Below are 15,722 nucleotides of genomic sequence, written 5' to 3'. Positions count from 1 at the left end.
TCTTTGGTGTCCGTCCCCGCCATGCCTTTATTCTCATTACAGAAAGTGCTCACTATTATTATTACTTTTCAGATGTTTACCCCAGTTCCCAACACTGGCTGCTATTGCTGATATTAATAAAGTGGTGCATGTGTGTATGTGTGTATTTTTGCCAGATATTACAGACTTGATTCTGCTCCATTAAAATAAATGTGAGTTTTTTCATTGGTCTGAATGGGAAAAGGATTAAGCCCTATGTTATAGATAGTTAAAGACAAAATGAGGATGTGCTTTCAAAAGCACATTAATAATCAACTGTTAGTCTCCCAACACATTTATTACATAAGTTAAGCAGATGTATAGAAATTGTGTATTTTTTCCCCTAGTTACAGGGATGCAGAAAAGAACTTTCACAATATATCGAACAGATGCTCCTATACAGACTGCTCTGGCAACGATGAAGCTGAAGATGTCTCAGGAATTCTCCAGTGTACAGCTAATATACTCGGTACTTATTTTTTGTAATATGACTCATTTGCTTTGTTTGGAGGGTTGGGTTTTGTTTTTTGGTTTTTTTTGAGGCCCATCATTAATCATGAATGAAGGTCTTTCTTGTTCTATCCAGGGCAGCTTAGACTGTAGTCAGCATTATCTCATTGGGCTGTTGGTGTCAAGGTTATCTCCTTTTCCAGGCATATTTTACTCGTTTGAAATAATCCATCTTGCTTTTTCACTGGGTGTTCACTGTGCCTTCCACTTTGATGTCACTGAGTATTGGAATTTCAAAGGCTTGGGGCTCAAATTCATTTGGGATTGCCAAGGTGTAATTGAAAAAAAAAAGAATTTGTCCTCAGAGGTACATCAGGAGGTGTTTAAGTATTTGCTACAAAACAGCAGATGCATGAGGGTTCTGTTAGCCATACTGATTCGGAGTCTGGAGAAACCATGTTTTAGCAGAACATAGCCTGCTGAATCATGAGTCTTAGGGCTTGGCTACACTTGTGAGTTACAGTACAATAAAGGAGCCCTGCGCACACTAGCTCATTACCCGTCCACACTGGCAAGGCACGTAAAGCGCTCTGACTCCATGGCTACAGCGCAGCTGGTACTCCAGCTCAGCGAGTGGAATAACATTTGCTGTGCCCCTGCTGGAGCTCTGCGGTGCCAGTGTGGACGAGGTGTTGCATTACTGCGCTCTGATCAGCCTCTGGAAACGTCCCATAATCCCCTTAAGCAGTGATGAGCTGCCAGAAGCTGAAGAACTGGTTCCTTCAGTCGCTCTGGGCGGCACTTCGGCGGCACATCCTTCAGTCGCTCCGGGTCTTTGGCAGCACTGAAGGACCCGCCGCCGAAGTGCCACCAAAGGCCTGGAGCAAGCGAAGGACCCGCTATTGAAGTGCCGCTGAAGGCTCAGAAAGAAAAGGAGTACTTGTGGCACTTTAGAGACTAACAAATTTATTAGAGCATAAGCTTTCGTGAGCTACAGCTCACTTCATCGGATGCATCCGATGAAGTGAGCTGTAGCTCACGAAAGCTTATGCTCTAATAAATTTGTTAGTCTCTAAAGTGCCACAAGTACTCCTTTTCTTTTTGCGAATACAGACTAACACAGCTGCTAGTCTGAAACCTGAAGACTCAGAGTGTCGTCGGGTGAATAAAAATTCAGAGGGGAGCCTCCCCAGCCGAGAGCTCAGGAAGGACAGACAGGACAGTCCCGCGGGCCTCATGTGACCCGTGGGCCGGAGTTTGCCTACGCCTTTAACAACCGGTTCTAAACCAGCTTCAAAATTTAACAACCAGTTCGCGCGAACTGGTGCAACCCGGCTCCAGTCCACCACTGCCCTTAAGTCAAGTGGCCACTCTTGTTATTATTTTGGAATAACTGCAGGAATGCAGAATGCCCTTTGAAAGCTCCATTTCTGACAGCCAGTTGCTTATCTGCTCCGAAACAAAACAACCGTTACTGTGGAATGCTGTGTGTGTGTGAGAGAGAGAGGCGGGGGGGGGGTCTGCTGCTGTCTGAACTTACAAGACAGCATGCTGACATGCTCTCAGCCCCCCAAAACCCACTCTCTCTCCCTCCACATGCACACAACACACTCCCTGTCGCACTCCCCCCACCCCCATTTGAAAAGCAGTTTGCAGTCACTTGCATGCTGGGATAGCTGCCCATAATGCACCGCGCCCAATGCTGCTGCAAGTGCTGCAAATGTGGCCATACCAGTGTGCTTGAAGTTGTCAGTGTGGACAGACTGCAGCGCTTTCCCTACTGCGCTCTACGAAGGATGGTTTAACTCAAAGTGCTCTACATCTGCAAGTGTAGCCATGCCCTTAAATTATATAGCCCTCTTCATGCTGAAGGATCCCAAATATGACAAACTTGTATAAATGTGAAGAAGATATCATCCACCACTGAAGTGCAGCCACCTCTGGATTGACATATGCAACAACTTAAGAGAACACAGCAGCACTGCACAACAGGACAGGAAATGAAGAGCGTTACCATACCAAACTGAAACTTCAAGGAGAATCTAGCTTGAGCTGGAATTTGGCCTGGACTAACCTGTTTTCTGCATGTTGCTAAAGTCAGATGTGAACCCTTCATTAAGTGACATTCGTGAGCTGTATACAGGATTTTAAAGTGAAATTTATGTAATAAGTTAGTGCAGTTTCAGATTATGGGTTCAAATAGAGGCAACTGGACCTAAATACTCACACATTCTTCTACTACATCTTTAGGATACATCTAGACTGCAGTCATCGGGTGTGATTGCAGCTTGTGTTGATGTGTCCAAGTTAGGTTTAGTCTCACAAGGCCAGCCCTGTGAGTGATTACTTTGAGTTCTGGGCTGGCTTGTACAGCCTATGCTGAGGCTTGTGCTGCCATGGTCTCCCTGTTCTGGGACCTGAGCTAGTTAGATTAAAGATAGCTTGGTTATGCTGGCTCCTACCCATGCATAAACATAGCCTCTGTTCCTGCTTTTCTCTGGAGCATCAGTAAGGTTTTATCAATTCTCAGTCTGAAAGCTGATATAAATCCACACTGACAGAAAAAAAAGCAGAGAACTTTTTTCTAAGAACTTTAATTTAAAAAGGGGCATTTAACTCTTTTTCTTCAATAAAACTTTTCATTTTTATTGTTTTGGAGAAACCTTTACAGATCACCTTTACAGGCCACCGGTTAATTAGCTAATTTTAACATAGTGCTTTGAAGATGTAAAGTGCTAAATATTATTTATCATTACTACAGGTAACACTCTCACTACTGATTTTTAGTCATGGTAGTATCACAGCTGACATTATAAACCCTTGTGTTTGGGGATATAGAAATCAACGATAAACTTGCTCTGAAATTTGGCTTGCAGTGAATTTGCATATGAATTTGCATTACTTAACCACCTTAAAATTGTACTGTTACTGATCTATGCATAGAAAATACTATCATTGCTAAGTATTATTCATTATTATTATTTCTTTAACGCATCTTACTAGCATTAGATGTTTTTTGAATTTTCAGTACTGCACTTATGGTACCTGGGGCTATATTTTCTATGAAGTCTTGTAATCTAAGCACTTTTGGGCCTTGCTAGTAGTGTTTGAGAGTCCTCCAAGGAAATCCCAAGGTGCTGCAGGAGATGGGGGTAAGGGGTATAACAGGTGGCATTCTCAGTACTTAATCGCTTCCCTTTCACTTGGTAATGAACAAAAGCCTGAACAGGGTCATTTTCAGGAGATTATGCGGCTGGAGATTTCTCATCCCAAGGACAGCATAAAATTGAAGTCCTGACCTTGTGTGATAATTAAAGATCTCATTATGCTCTTTTCAAGAGAACTGGTATCAACTCTAGTATTCTATCTGCATTCCAATCTGGGTTATTACATTCTGCTTAACTAAAATCCCTCTTGCAGTTGGAGTAACCATTTGTCTTCCTTTTCTGTCTCAAACTGTTGTACAGAGTTGCTGTGCACTGTAAAATAGCTGATATGTTCCATCTAAGAGAAGGCTGCATTTTACTGATGGTCGACATGCTTCCTCTTCATTAGGACCCTTACCAGGCAAGGTGCTGAGTGCCTGCTGAGAGGTTCAGAGTGCCCTTAACTCTTGCTGAAGTTAATGAGAAGAGAGCAGGCACTCAGCACCGTGTAGAGCTGGGCCAAAAGTGCCCAGGGATTTTTCAGAATTAATGACATCACAAAAATATACAATGCAGTATTATGTAAAGCAATTTTTTTTGCTTTTATTGTTAAATAGTTGCGTCCTTACCCTTTCAAAATCATCCATTGTACACATCTTCATGACTCATGCAGAGGAATCTCTCTTTATAATATTATAAACACATACATAATAATATTGTAAGAGGCCAGACTAAAAACTTTGTACTTATTTTCACTATGAAACTACAGCTCTCATGGTTTATCAAGTCTATGTGTGCGTTTAAAATTGGTTATGAATACTTGTTTGTGTGTTCTTAAAATAATGTCTAAGGCCTTGATCATGAAACACAATCTAATAGTGTGGACCCAGGAGCTGCAGTGGATGCAGGGATCTGTACTGAGCAGATCACGGGGCCTAAATATCTGTTTTCTTCAGGGAACTATGCTGGTCTGAGTAAAAGGTACATTTAAAAAAAAAAACCAATTATTAAATAAGGTGGGAGTAAGTTACTATAAATTTTTTTTTTAATTTGAAGTTGAGTTCAGGACAAGAAATTTTAAATTTAAGGTAAATTCTTAAGGTAATTATTAATAAACACTTCCTTCCTTCTCCTCATCCAATGGCATGAATTTAGGAAGGAATATCATCATTTAAGACTTACTTTGTGTCACAACAGCCAGACTGTTAATGAAGGCTGCTTAATTAGTTCTCAATTCTATATGTAACAGTTATTTTCCTGGATGAATAAGGAATAATGAGAGACTGCTTTATACAAATGGGAAATAAGCACTGAGGTGTGTAATCAGTACAATTGATCTTATTATGACATTGTTGAGACAGAAGACTTGAGTGGTGTGATGGTATTTAAACAAATGTTAATTCAAATTCTGCTCTTATTTTATTTAATTTATAATAAAGATTATCCATCTGGAACTCTGTTATACTTCATGCAACCCAGGGGTTGTGCCTGTTTATGCTAGAGGTGAATATTTGCTAGCGTGGGTTGCATGGACAATTATATCTAGGTTATCGTTTTGACTTCAGTCCTTACATCCAGATTTGATACAGAAGACCCTGGAACTTTGGCTTCCATTTGTAGTAATGGAACAAAGCCCTTTCTTAAAGGTACCTGCCAATGAAATATCTGCTATCCTATTCTATCTTACTTGTGAATAACTTCAGTATGATTCACCTCTCCTGACCCACTGACTCTCAAATTCTCATTCTGTGTTCCTTGACAAAACACAGCGAACACTGAGATCATTAGTAGACCTGGGAGATTGTGGACAAATGCCACACTTTGTGGTCTTGGTATTTACACTATTCACAGAACAGTGATGTCTGATAAGATGTGCATTCAGCTGTATGTGTGTAATTTATACTGTATGAATACTGGAATTTTTCCCTTAGTAAGCTGTCACTAACAGTGTAAAGCAGTCAATCTGCAATAAAAGGACCCGATTCTTCTCTCGCCCTCACTGATTTTACACTGAGGCAACTCCATTGACATCAGTGGATTTACTCCTGTGTCACACCAATGTCATAAAGGCATCACGCTGCCTGGTATGGGACATGGCTAAGAGATAATTTTCAGGTCAGGGTGTATACCCCAAACTGGTGGTATAAGATTGATCATAAGATTTCACCAAGTCAGTAACAAATGTGTGCTTTCAAAATACTATACTAGTTATTATGAAGCCACAGACTGTCCCCTTCAGGGCCTCTAGCCCCTCATGTGCCACCCAGGCAAACCAAACTTTATGATGAAAGGCCATTAACACCAAAATTAATCTCACATTAGGTTCTTCCAGCTCCAAAGAACTTGCCACTCACCAAAAAAAGCCACTCACCAAAATATACTTCAGGATCTCACCCAAAACTCATGCAGGTAGCCAATCCTTTAGTAAACTAAAAACTAAAAGTTTAGAAATCACAGTCCAGAGGCGTGGGGGAGGCATGAGGCAAGAAGGTGATGTCACTGTTTCCAATTTATACCCCCCGTCCATGTGCATGGAAAAATACTGGCTCAAACATGGAGCTATACATCACATGTTCTACGTGCCTTGCTAAGTCACTGGGCCTCCTTGGCCATATGCTATCTGAGGCATCCTCAGGAGAGGCACTGGAAGAGTTGATTCTCTTTAATGGCCCATCAACACCTGGCTGGCTAATCTTGATGTAAATCTCTCTTGTGGGTGTTACATGTCATGTCACTGAATCTCTTTGTGCCTCAATTCCCTATCTGTAAAATGGGGATAATACTTCCTTTCTTTAACCTTTACCCTGTACCTTCTGTCTATGTGGATTATAAGTTTCTTGTGGCAGGACTTTCTCATACTATTTTCCCTAGAGCACTTAATGGAACAAGCCCAGGTCTTATCTGGGACTGCTAGCCACTACTTTAATACAAGTAAATAATTTTACATGGTTTAGATTAAGACCAGACATATGTTCAGAATATGGCAATGCACTGTATGACTCACTACAGCACTGAACTTTCTAACCTGAGAGAATCAGAAAAGGGGATAGCAGGAATTTAAATCAATAGCTATTGGAAAATGTGGACCAAGAGCTTGTTTTACTCTGTGCTCTAAAAGTGACCACACTGAGGCTCAAACTTCTACCTGGGGAAGTGAATTTCAGAAGCACAGTCTTGCTACTGAGAACACCCTGTACTCTGCTGCCAAGTTTTTCTCAGAGGTGATTATTAGTGTTGTTTGTGTGACTGTAACACCTAGAAGCTCTAGTCATGGAGCATTAGTCCATTGTGCTAGGTGCTGTACAAACACAGAACAAAAAGATGGTCACTGGGGAAACATTCCAAGAAGACTGTGCTGAAGGCATGGTTATATAATGGGGAAGTACCTAGTTCTCTTATTTGACTAGCACTCTTGTAAAAATTTCTGAACTGTTACACTTCACTTTATTTCTCAGGCCCTAACACAGTCTGTATAGAAAGTTATGCAAAAATATTCTCATTGTGTACAAATACGATGAAGAACAACTCCCCTTCTCTCCCATCACACAGTTGTTACGGGTTTTGTGAAAGAGGGAAAGTTTTCACTGTCTCTTCAGTTCTTTGCAAAAATGAAAAGCAGTTTCTACAAACAGAAATCATATTTTTGCATTGGAAGTTGACAATATTTTTCTTGGAACATATTTGCAACTTTGCTAAATGGGTGGAATGTCGCCACCATTAATAGTTGTGTTGGCTGCTGGAAGTGATGAAATTTAACCTTGGATCTAATTAATGAACATTTGCAAAAATCTATTTTCAAATATGAATACTTGCCAAGTAAAAATGAGTATTTTGTGCAGCCTTTATTGAGAGAGAAATGACAGGTGACCAGATCCTGTTGGCTTTTAATGGAAGTTGGGCACCTCACTTACATTTGCATCTTTGAAAACATCACTGCTTATTTACACTGTGTAACATCTAACCACTAGTTCTCAACCAGGCGTACATGTACCCCTGGGGGACACTCAGAAGTCTTCTAGGAAGTACATCAACTCATCTAGGTATTAGCCTCATTTTACAACAGGCTACATAAAAAGCACTAGTGAGATCAGTATAAACTAAAACTTCATACAGACAATGACTTGTTTATACTGCTCTATATACTATACACTGAAATGCAAGTACAATATTTATATTCCAATTGATTTATTTCATAATTATATAGTAAAAATGAGAAAGTCAGCAATTTTTCAGTAATAGTGTGCTGGGACACTTTTGTATTTTTATATGTGATTTTGTAAGCAAGTAGTTTTTAAGTGAGGTGAAACTTGGGGATGCTCAAGACAAATCAGACTCCTGAAAGGGCACAGTAGTCTGGAAAGGTTGAGGGCCAATGATCTACACTAGACATGCTGTATAAGCACCTGATCTTGCTAGAAGCTATCTGCATTATATGAATGATCAATAAACAGCCTCAAACCAAAGACCTGGAAATAATCTGTACTGGCAACAATTCTGTTTATCTTTAAAAAAAATAAGCAACTAAAAATCCACTGTAATTATGTTCTTAAAAAAGTCCACAGCATGAGTCAATGACTCCTCTGTGACATGCAAATTTGATACATTGTAAATACTATTTCCCATTTGTTCTAAATTTACTGTCCTTTTAATTTTATTGAGTATCCCCTTGTTTTTGTATTGTGAGAGAAAGTTCAATAATGGACTGATCAGTCAATTTTTACTTACCAGTGCCTAAAATACTGGAACCTCAATCCAAATCAGAGACTCTAGGTGCTACTATAATATAAGCATTTAATAATAGCAATTGTAAATTGAACAAACTGTAGCAATGGAATCAGAGTTGATACATAAAAATGTCTTGGTAATTAAAAGACTAATAAAAGGTTTTCCACTACATGCATCTGATGAAGTGAGCTGTAGCTCACAAAAGCTTATGCTCAAATAAATTTGTTAGTCTCTAAGGTGCCACAAGTACTCCTTTTCTTTTTGTGGATACAGACTAATACAGCTGCTACTCTGAAAAGAATAATAGATACACTTGAATTACAAGCCCCACTGGATGCTGTAGTACTGTGTATTATTAAAAGGAGGAGAAACTGCCAATAGTTAAGAGTAGTTAAAGATTGTGATATACATAACAACTTGTCAAAGGTCAGTAAATAAAATACAAGACATTTTATATATTCGAGGAAACAGGAGAAGCCTTTTGGGATTTCAGTGAAGTATGTGTCTACACTAAAAACTGTTAATTCATCTGCTGGCTTAAAAGTTCTCTTTATGTATTTAGAGACATATTTGCTTACTGAAATGACAAAAATAAGTTTGTTTGCTTATTCCTATTTGCCCTGCAGATGCAACATAGCTGAAAAGGAATGAACTGGATTTTATTCATGTCTGAGCATTATCAACACACTGTTCTCAAGTTCCAGTCAGTTACACTTGTGCAGACCTATTTAAGCAATAGGCTTCCCCATGTATGAATGAGAGCATACACTGAAGATAGTGGAGTTGCTCTGGTGTTGCAGGGGGCCTGCTTTGGCTTGCAGAACCTCTATTACTGAAAATGTGTGGGAAGAAAATAACAGTTTATTCTAGGCTATCAGATTAAGTTTCCAGAGCTGGCAGTGTGTGGGCTGGGGAAAATCTGTTTGCTTGGAGCCTGGAACTCCTTGAGAGGCAGTGATCATGATGTTATTTTTAGTCACTTGTTAGAATAGAACTACATTTTAAACATTATTAGAAAAAATATTATTTTCATTATAAACACAGGTAAAGCAAATATTACAGGTAAGCACATGTGGGTAAAACTTTTTAACCAACCTTTTCTGTTTATGTAAATTTCATTTTTTAGTTTATTAAATTGTACAAGGTATCTAGATAATATATATAGCTCTACAAAGTAAGTTGTAGTACAGTTTTACAGCAGTGCCAAAGCTGTATGTAAAGATATAAAATGATTTTACTATGGTTATATGCAACCTATAAAAATGACCATTTAAAAATTATTGTCCAGCTTCCTCCATTTGATACAGAATTTCTCTTTATACTCAAGTTATGCCAAAGTACTTCACAAATTAATTAGATATAGGTCATACTGTCATTTAGAGGCCAATTGATCAGCTAATAAGCACTCAGGTGTGTCCTACACTCATCAGAATTTGTTTTATTGAGAGAGTGAATGTTGGTTAAATTAGTTTTTCCTATTGCTTTTAAATGGTGTCCTGGAATCTTCAACTTCTGCCTAAACCACCATCAGATAAAAGCAGAAGAGAGTTGTGTTATGAAGGGGAGACTAAATATTTACTGTAAATGTGCTTCATTGAGGAAACTTTTGCTACACCCAGGGGGACAGAACCTAGTCTTTTGTTCATGATATGAGTGTTAGAACTGCAAATTGTATCTCATCTCTACCATTCACTAGATGACACTTAATTCTCTTAAGGGATATTTCAGATAGTATGTGTTAATATATACCATTGTACTATTGGCTGCTATTGTCTCCTTGGTTCACTCTACAGGAATAATTGGATGGATTATAGTTGCTTCGGTATGATCTGTAGCTGAATCCAAGGGTATTTTGTTGTTTTGATCACATCTTTCACCTTCTCATTGATTCTGAAGAGCTTGTATGCTGGGATTTCTTTTATGTTAGATTATGTTAAGAAAGGGACAGAGAATAACACTGAAGATCTTTTAATGACTTTATATAAATAGATGGTATGCTCATACCTCAAACATTGTATTCAATTTTGGACATTCCCCTGCAAAAATATTGTAGCAGAAATGTAAAAGGCTCAGAGAAAGATGGTAAAAATGAACAATCACAGAAAGACTATGAGAAGAGAGAGAAAAGATTCTCAAAATAGAAGAAAAAGAATGGGGGATACTTAGTTTAATTGAATGGCAACGAATAATGTAGATACTTGTTGATATAACATACAATTAACTTGTAGGATTCTCAAAATATTGCAACTCAGATGCTGAAAAAAATGTTTAGGAGGAATATTTATTAAATCAGTCTTTTATATGAATAATAAAAATATCCACAGACCTACTACTATCCTCTTATTGCGGGATAGCAGCCAACCACTAATTGTTGCAGCTAGGGAGAAGCTTCCCCCAGAGCTTGTTATTGCATAATTGGCCATTAGATTATACAGTTTCTCTCAAGCATCTGGTACTAGCCACTGTTGAGACAGAATGCCTTGCCAGATGGACCATTGATTTGATCTGTGCGTCTAACAATGGTGTGCTTCTAACAATGGTGCTAGTGTTTCCTTTTTTATATCTAAACATATTTAACAGGCTGGGAAAAAAATTCCATTTGAGAGAGAGTGAAAATAACTAAGACTCTTGATACAGGAAATGAATAAGAGGGGATGAGATAAAGAGAAACAAAAAAATGAACTTTATAGAGATGGTAGGTGGATTGCAAGAGCAAGGGGATGTTCAGTGAAACAGAAAAGTGGTAGAGTTAAAAGTACTAAAAGAAAATACTTAAGCATACAAGACACAAATAGCCTGTGGAACTCCATGCCACTAGATATCACAAAGGCTAAGAGCTTAGTATGACTGAAAATGGGATGATGATTGTTTTCTGATAATGAGAACATCCAGAATTACAATACAATTTGTATTACCTGAAGAAGAGCTCTGTGTAGCTCAGAAGCTTGTCTCTCACCTATAGAAGTTGGTCCACTAAAAGATATTACCTCACCCACCTTGTTTCTCTGCATTACAATAGTAAATTGTAAAAAAAAAAATAGTAATAAAAAATTGAACAAGATATTAACCCTCATGCTTCAGGGCATAAATCAGCTTCTAACTCATGGGGATTAGGAAGAAACTTTCTCTATGGGTGGATATTCCATACCTACCTACTTCAGGGTTTCTTTCACCCTTCTAAAAAAAAGAAAAGGAGGACTTGTGGCACCTTAGAGACTAACAAATTTATTTGAGCATAAGCTTTAGTGAGCTACTGCTCAAATACATTTGTTAGTCTCTAAGGTGCCACAAGTCCTCCTTTTCTTTTTGCGGATACAGACTAACCTGGCTGCTACTCTTTCACCTTTCTGTAAAGCATCTGGTCATGGGCATTGTCGGACAAAATTCTGGATTAGAAAAACCACTGATCTGATCCAGTTTGGCCACTTCTGTTTCTCTATGTCTGATTCACTGCTATGTTACTCCAGTGGAGCAGGTATAACTCCACTGATTAACACCTAAAATGTTTAAAAAGGTAATGGCATATCCTGTGGCCATATCACTGAACCTAATTTCATAAAATAACCCCCATTGGATGGGGTTGGTACTTGCCTGGAAGATATTAGAGTCCTGTGCTCCGCAAAAGTAATGGTGGTGATTCAGTAACTGACACCCTTTCCTCTACTAGGAGGCATTGTACTACTGAGGTACTCTCTTTTGGATTATCCATAAAACCACAGTTCTGACCACTTGTGGTTATAAAAGATCCCATGATATTTTTTGGAATAGTAGGGCTTTCAACTTGGGTATTCTGGCCAAATGCCAATATGAATAATTATATTCTGCTACCTACCTAAATGTATCCTGTTAATTTTCCAACATAAGTTATTTTTCTTTATGTTCTGTCTTGAGCTGTTGTGCCGTATTAAGAGTTTTTAAACTCATGTCACATCCCGGATGTGGGCAAAAAGATCACTACATATAGTTTGTAAATCAGTTTGGATGAAGGGTGCTGTGTAAATACCAAACATCAGTAGAACTGGGCAAAATTTTTTGTCTGAAACTTTCTTTGGCAACATCATAATGTTTCATAAATTTGTATTGGTTTCTGCCAAATTGTTTGTGTAGGACAAAAATAAAAAAGCTGAAAAAGTTGAAATGTTTCCTTTTAAAATTTTTAAAACAAAACATTTCATTTTTTATCTTTTTAAAAGAATTTTTGTTTCTATATTCCCTTCAGTTATTTTTTAAAAAATCTGAAATAGAAACAGTTTCATTTTGAGTCAAACATGACATTTTGTTTGACCCACAATACTTTTTTTTTTTTAAACTTTTTGATTTGCTGAAAATTTTGAAAAACTTCAATTTTGGGTGAATCTAAAATTTTTTTTGTTTAATTTTCAGAATTTTCAGCAAACTGAAAAATCGGTAATTTCCAGGGCTCTAGTTGTTATAATTATAGCCATGTGCTTATTCAAATACTGCTTTGAGATTATTATCAAAGTTTTGTTCTGCAAACAATAGATTAATAACTTCTGCTGTTTTCATGTCTCTGGGTATGAAACTATTTTAATTACATGGTTCTTCCAAGTTCAGAAGCCTATGAGCTATCCAAACAAATGATGTAATGGTCTTCAGAGATCCATTGGTATTTTATGGAAGATAGCATAAGACATGTTGAATATGTATTATAATGAAGATCTGATTTGTACCCTTAGGAAATAAATGACTATGTCCTTCATTTCTATTGGAATAATTAGGGCCAGCTGTCATGGATTTAACTAGTATGTGTTACATTTAATAAAAATGATGCACTGGAGGAAATTTTTTTGTTTGTTGAATTTATTTTCTCTGCACACTCTTATGCTAGGTATATATTCTAATAATTCACATGAAAACTATCCTACCAGATCTAGCAACTGGACACACACATGCTATGCACATTGTAACTCCAGCATTGATATACTGATTAAATGCAAATAATGCTTAAAAGAGCATTCCTAGAAAATAGTAGAGATATGAAAATGTTTAGTCGTCATCTTAAAATGGAATTTTCTAAAGTTGCCTTTAAGATAGTTACTAGCAAACCAAAGCAGCATTTGATGCACATTGTTAGTTTGGGATCTTTTTATTGCTGCGATATTTTACTGCCTGCATGCAGTGTTTGGTATCATCACTTTTCAGAAATGAAAGCCTTTTGAGTTTCTTTGATGGGAACATGAAAAGATCTAGTACATTAGCAGTGGATGACTCATTTGCCACAGAAACACTTTTCCAGGTTGCTAAGCCTGGAAGCATTGCACAAGCTATGTTCTCAATTTCAAGCAATTCAGAGAAAGGGGTTATTTCATCTTATTCTTTAGCAATCCCTAGTGGTCAGTGTAGGAAAAGTATTTCAGTCTCTGAGACTGTCTTACTTCATGGTTGCAGAGTAAATGCAGCCAGAAGAGATATATCTGAGTGGCCAGTTGTGGGTTTTGCATTGTTCTGTAGAAGTCCTAGGTTTGATTTCCAGTCCCAGTCTTTGACTCAGTGGGGACTGCGACTGTTGCAAAGACAATGAGGGGGAAGGAGAACTATTGTGTTACTCTGTAGTGATCCCACTGTCCAATTCAAAGGTGGTACTAAAAGATTCTGAAGGAAGTTCTGTCTAGTCATCCTCATTTTAAAGGGTGGTCAGATAACGTGGTAGTGTGTGAGATATAAAGCAGGAGGAAAGTGTAGTCCTCTGGGCTCTAACCGGAATGAGAAAAGGTAAACGTGCATGAATCACAAACTGTGGCTGATAGCAGGAGATGGGACTGGGGAGTGAGGAAGGAAGATGGTCAGGGGAAAAAAAAGCAGCCCAGAATGATAAGATGTGATGCAGACATCTTCGGGTCACCCACAGAGACCAAATGAAATCTGGTAGCTTTTGCCCTAGGGAAACGGGAGTCCCACTAGTAGGTATCCTTCATGAAGAAACCTTTAGAATAAGGGAGAAATCGTAGTCTGGTGGCTGGGGGGAAGTCCAAAACAAACGCAGATTAAAAAGGAAAAATGTTGCACAACAACAACCCCACCACACCGTTGACATATATTTACCATTGCCCTGTAGGTCTGAAGTTTGAGGAGATGCAAGAAAAATTTGGGGAGGAATTCTTCAATATCTGCTTTGATGAGAATGAAAGAGTTCTTCGCGCTGTAGGTGGCACATTGCAGGACTTCTTCAATGGCTTTGATGCTCTGCTGGAGCACATTAGAACTTCATTTGGAAGACTGGCCACTCTGGAATCCCCTTCTTTCCGATGCAAAGAGCTTCCCGAAGGCAACCTCATGCTCCACTACTTTCACCCTCATCATATTGTTGGATTTGCAATGATGGGAATGATAAAGGCGGCAGCAAAGAAGATCTACCGTTTGGAAGTGGATGTGGAACAAGTGACGAATGATAAACTGTATGCAGAGGGGTCAAACCCAGGTAATTGCAGCTGTCTTACTTTTATTATCAAAGAACGTGAAAATGCAAATATCACAAAAGCACTTCCACTCGGATCATCTCAGTCTCCCTCAGACCTGAGGATAAGCATCAGCACTTTCTGCAGAGCTTTCCCCTTCCATCTGATGTTTGATCCAAACATGCTGGTGCTCCAGCTTGGGGAAGGCCTTAGGAAGCAGCTCAAATGTGACACTCACAAAACATTGAAATTCCAGGACTGCTTTGAGATAGTTTCCCCGAAGGTCAGTGCCACATTTGAACGAGTCCTTCTGAGATTATCAACGCCGTTTGTGATTCGGACCAAACTTGAGGCTTCTGACTCTGAAAATAAAGATAAGGTAAGAGCATTAATTTAGAATGGGATGTGTGTGTATGGGAGGGGCTCGTTTATTTAGAGTGGAACAGCTCAAGGACTATGCACTACTGAAAGCTCATTTAATCCCCCAAAATAAGGCTTAAGTGGGATGTAAGTGGTGCTCTCTGGATTGGGATAAATTTCATCCTACATTATTTATAAACTCTGCATGAGGAGTTATTGCAGATACTTTAAATGCCAGTCAGAAAATTCTCGGTCACAGTGTTGTGTATTAAAACAGTTGTGAAATTCTCAATGCCTTGGTTTGACGTAATGTCTAGGTCTAATCATTAATTTAATTCCAACTTTATTTTAATAATATTGAAAATGACGTCATTGAATGCCATTGTTCTCCAGGGAATGCAGTTTTGATTTGTTATCTGAAGGGGTTTAGCAGTAGGATTCCCATTTACTTTGTATATCCTACCCAACAATTTGAAAACATTACTCCTCTCCAGGTCTCTCATGCTGCAGAGATATGGGAAATCTGTAGTAATTAGCCACTACAATAAATGATGCCCAATACCCTTTATGCCAATCTCAATATAGGAAGTTCTGATGCTGTCCTGTC

The 15,722-nt window shown here is 38.4% G+C and overlaps 1 protein-coding gene across 1 annotated transcript in view; it reads left to right on the top strand.

Annotated features, from left to right (window-relative positions):
* The window catches only part of GUCY1A2 (guanylate cyclase 1 soluble subunit alpha 2), a 302,125-nt gene that overhangs the window by 26,529 nt on the left and 259,874 nt on the right, over positions 1 to 15,722 (top strand). Inside the window, exons 3-4 of the mRNA XM_038422765.2 lie at positions 366 to 487; positions 14,416 to 15,134. Coding sequence (XP_038278693.1) covers positions 366 to 487; positions 14,416 to 15,134 — 841 coding nt within the window. The remainder of the gene's footprint in view (positions 1 to 365; positions 488 to 14,415; positions 15,135 to 15,722) is intronic.

This window comes from Dermochelys coriacea, chromosome 1, assembly GCF_009764565.3.
Source record: "Dermochelys coriacea isolate rDerCor1 chromosome 1, rDerCor1.pri.v4, whole genome shotgun sequence".
Taxonomy (NCBI): domain Eukaryota; kingdom Metazoa; phylum Chordata; order Testudines; family Dermochelyidae; genus Dermochelys; species Dermochelys coriacea.
The sequence above is the reverse complement of the archived record's forward strand: the minus strand, read 5'-3'. Positions and strand labels throughout refer to the sequence as shown.